General features: G+C 46.0%; 1 protein-coding gene across 1 annotated transcript in view; it reads left to right on the forward strand.

Moving 5' to 3' along the window:
• Positions 1 to 3019, forward strand: part of LOC103356385 (dedicator of cytokinesis protein 3-like) — a 170787-nt gene that overhangs the window by 143963 nt on the left and 23805 nt on the right. Inside the window, exons 30-34 of the mRNA XM_008280492.1 lie at positions 673 to 773; positions 1177 to 1235; positions 2190 to 2338; positions 2459 to 2544; positions 2684 to 2703. Coding sequence (XP_008278714.1) covers positions 673 to 773; positions 1177 to 1235; positions 2190 to 2338; positions 2459 to 2544; positions 2684 to 2703 — 415 coding nt within the window. The remainder of the gene's footprint in view (positions 1 to 672; positions 774 to 1176; positions 1236 to 2189; positions 2339 to 2458; positions 2545 to 2683; positions 2704 to 3019) is intronic.

A 3019-nucleotide genomic window follows, 5' to 3' on the forward strand; every position in this document is an offset into this window, starting at 1 on the left:
CATGTTTTTATGTATATTTATATGCAGCTCAAGAACAGACAAACGAAAGCATACATTAATGGACAAACACAAACACAACCAACTCATGGCGTCGTCTGAACCCACAGGAAGAGGAGAATTTCAAATGAAGTTTAAAGATAAAAATAAAAATAAATTAAAAGGGTGGGGGGGGTAAAGATATGCAAGCAGTAACAGGAGCCCACAAATTCATAAAGGAACTTAGCTTCAAATGGATTTTTGCTGTTTTCTTTTCCATTAAATCCACTTTCTTTAACCTCTCTCTCCGCTGGTGGAGGGTGGTGGGCTGAGCCACGGCACGCTTATCGCTTCTTTGCCACCAATAGCAGGATGTGTGATATAGACGACTTTTTTTTTTTTTATCCGTCGTGGCAAATCAACACTTGAGATGGATCCTATTTCCGCCTGAATCCCCTCCCAGAATAATTTGGACAGTCCCAAAATGTGTGAGTGTGGCTATTGTGTCAACTCAACCCGTTAAAACAGCTGAAAAGGTTTTGCCTACGTCAGCTTTATGTTGCAGCCATGAGCTAAACCTTCATTTACTGTACGATAGAATCAGCTGTTAGTTCTGACGTGTCCACCTGTGTGTGTGTGTGTGGGTGTGTGTGTGTGTGTGTGTGTGTGTGTGTGTGTGTGTGTGTGTGAGAGCAGGTGTGGAACTCCTACTTCAGTCTGGCGGTGCTGTACATCAACCAGCCCAGTCTGCAGCTGGAGAACCTGAGTCCGGCCAAGAGGAAGAAGGTGTTGGACAAGTAAGAACACAAACACGTGACGGTGGTGAAGAAGTAACACAGCAGCAGACGCCTTCTCGTACAGTCCTGCCGAGACACACACTTATAAAAGCAGAAACACAGCGTATCGGTTGCCTGTTCCTCCTCCAGGCTCAGAAACAATACGTGAGCTCAACAACAACAAACTGTTTGGATCTTTTTTGTCTGCGTCTCCATGTTTCAGGGCTGTTGGAGTTTTATTTCTGAGATACTGGAGCTTTAAGACGTTGCTTTGAGGCTGATAATCCAACATTCATGTCAGAAAACATTAAATTCTCATAGTTCAGAACTTAGTTTTACGTGAACTCTGAACCAAGTCCGTGACGGTGCGTCAGGACCACCGTCTGACCGACCCGTATGTAAACACACTGCTTGGTGTCTGCAGGTACGGTGACATGAGGGTGATGATGACCTATGAGCTGTTCAGCATGTGGCAGAACCTCGGTAAGATCCAACACCCACCTCAGCTTCTCTCACATGAAAATATCTTTATTCTGAGTTTATTCAATGAAAAATCCGACAGTCCTCCATCAGAACCTCCTCAGAACACCTGGTTCTGTATCTGCAGAACCTTTATCTACTGATCAGAGTTCTACCTTCAGACTGTGAATGTTCCAGAGTTCCAGGTCCTTGAAGTCCACAGAGGAGGGTCCAGATTTATCACCTTAATGGACTTTTTCCATCATTTCTGAGCCTCAGAACTTCATCAGTACAGCAGATAGACACGTGACATTTAGGAGGAAGAACACATCTGAGTTCTGGTAGAACCTGACACCAGATCAGTTCTACATCCATCCAGGTGTCTCAGTCTGAACACTGGACCTGGTTCTGTTCATGTCCTCTGTCAGCAGCTGGTAGCATCAGTATTATGGGATGTCTCATCGTGTTACTAGTCTAATGTCTATGACATAGAGTCATAGACATTAAACTGGTACCCTGGATGTGGTTCTGGTTCTGATCATTCACCAGAGGAAACTTTACAAAGTGCATTCTGGGTAATCTTTCCAGGCTCATAGCAGCACGTGTGATGGTGGTTGGTCAGAACCAGTTCTAGACAATGGAAGGTTTACCTCCAGAACCTACCAGGACCATCTGTAGACAGGATCCACTCTGAGGGGAACAGTTTTGACACAGAAGAATAATACTGATGCTTTAAGTTGGTTCTTGTCTTTGGACTGTGACACCTGGAGCGGACGTAGACTTCGTTTGGTTTCAGGTAAACCTTTGTGTGGCCTCATTAAATGTACTGAAGTTACTGTAGATTAGAAACAGGTGACTCTGAGGAGGTCAGGTGGAAACCTGTGTTCAGGTCTTGTTTGAAGCTAATCATTCCTCCCTGCTATGGTTGATTGGCTACATGTATCTGAAACCGTGTTGAAACGTGTTTGGTGGTTGAAGGTGAGAACAAGATCCATTTCATCCCCGGGATGATCGGCCCGTTCCTGGGAGTGACCCTGGTCCCTCAGGTGGAGGTTCGAAACATCATGATCCCCATCTTCCACGACATGATGGACTGGGAGCAGCGCAAGAACGGAAACTTCAAGCAGGTACGTCAACGTGTGCAGACACACACACACACACACACACACACACACACACATCTGTTTCAGTGCAACGCTGGCTTCAATGAAACCACAGAGGAGGGTTCTCCATGTGTGTGCATGCAGGTGGAGGCTGAGCTGATTGACAAGCTGGACAGTTTGGTGTCCGAGGGGAAAGGTGACGAGAACTACCGGGAGCTCTTCGGTTTGCTGTAAGCGTCAGACAGAGTGTGAACCTTCACCTCTCCGCTGCTCTTCTGTCTCTGTGATAACAGACATTAACCCAGTTCCTCTGCTCTAACGCTGCTCTTGTGTGTTTGCTTTGCTCTGTGCTGCGGGACTAGAACCCAGCTGTTTGGGCCCTATCCCAGGTATGATCACTAACACCAGGACACATGAGCTGTGAGTCTGTAACACCTGCAGTAAAAGCTTTGTTAACCCGCCCTGATGGTAGAATACAGACCAGCATCCCAACACGCCTCTCAACAGCAATCATGAAACAAAACACATCGAAGCTTTAACGAGAGAGTTACAAGAATCCTGGCAGAGCAACGGTTCATCTTGCTTTTTGAGCAAACCAGCCCAAGTTTACCCAAGTTTCAAGATGCTCCAACATCAGCTGTAGAAAGATGTTCCACCGTCATATAGAAAGATGTTCCACCGTCAGATGTAGAAAGATGTTCCACC

This window comes from Stegastes partitus, unplaced genomic scaffold, assembly GCF_000690725.1.
Source record: "Stegastes partitus isolate 25-593 unplaced genomic scaffold, Stegastes_partitus-1.0.2 Scaffold196, whole genome shotgun sequence".
NCBI lineage: Eukaryota > Metazoa > Chordata > Actinopteri > Pomacentridae > Stegastes > Stegastes partitus.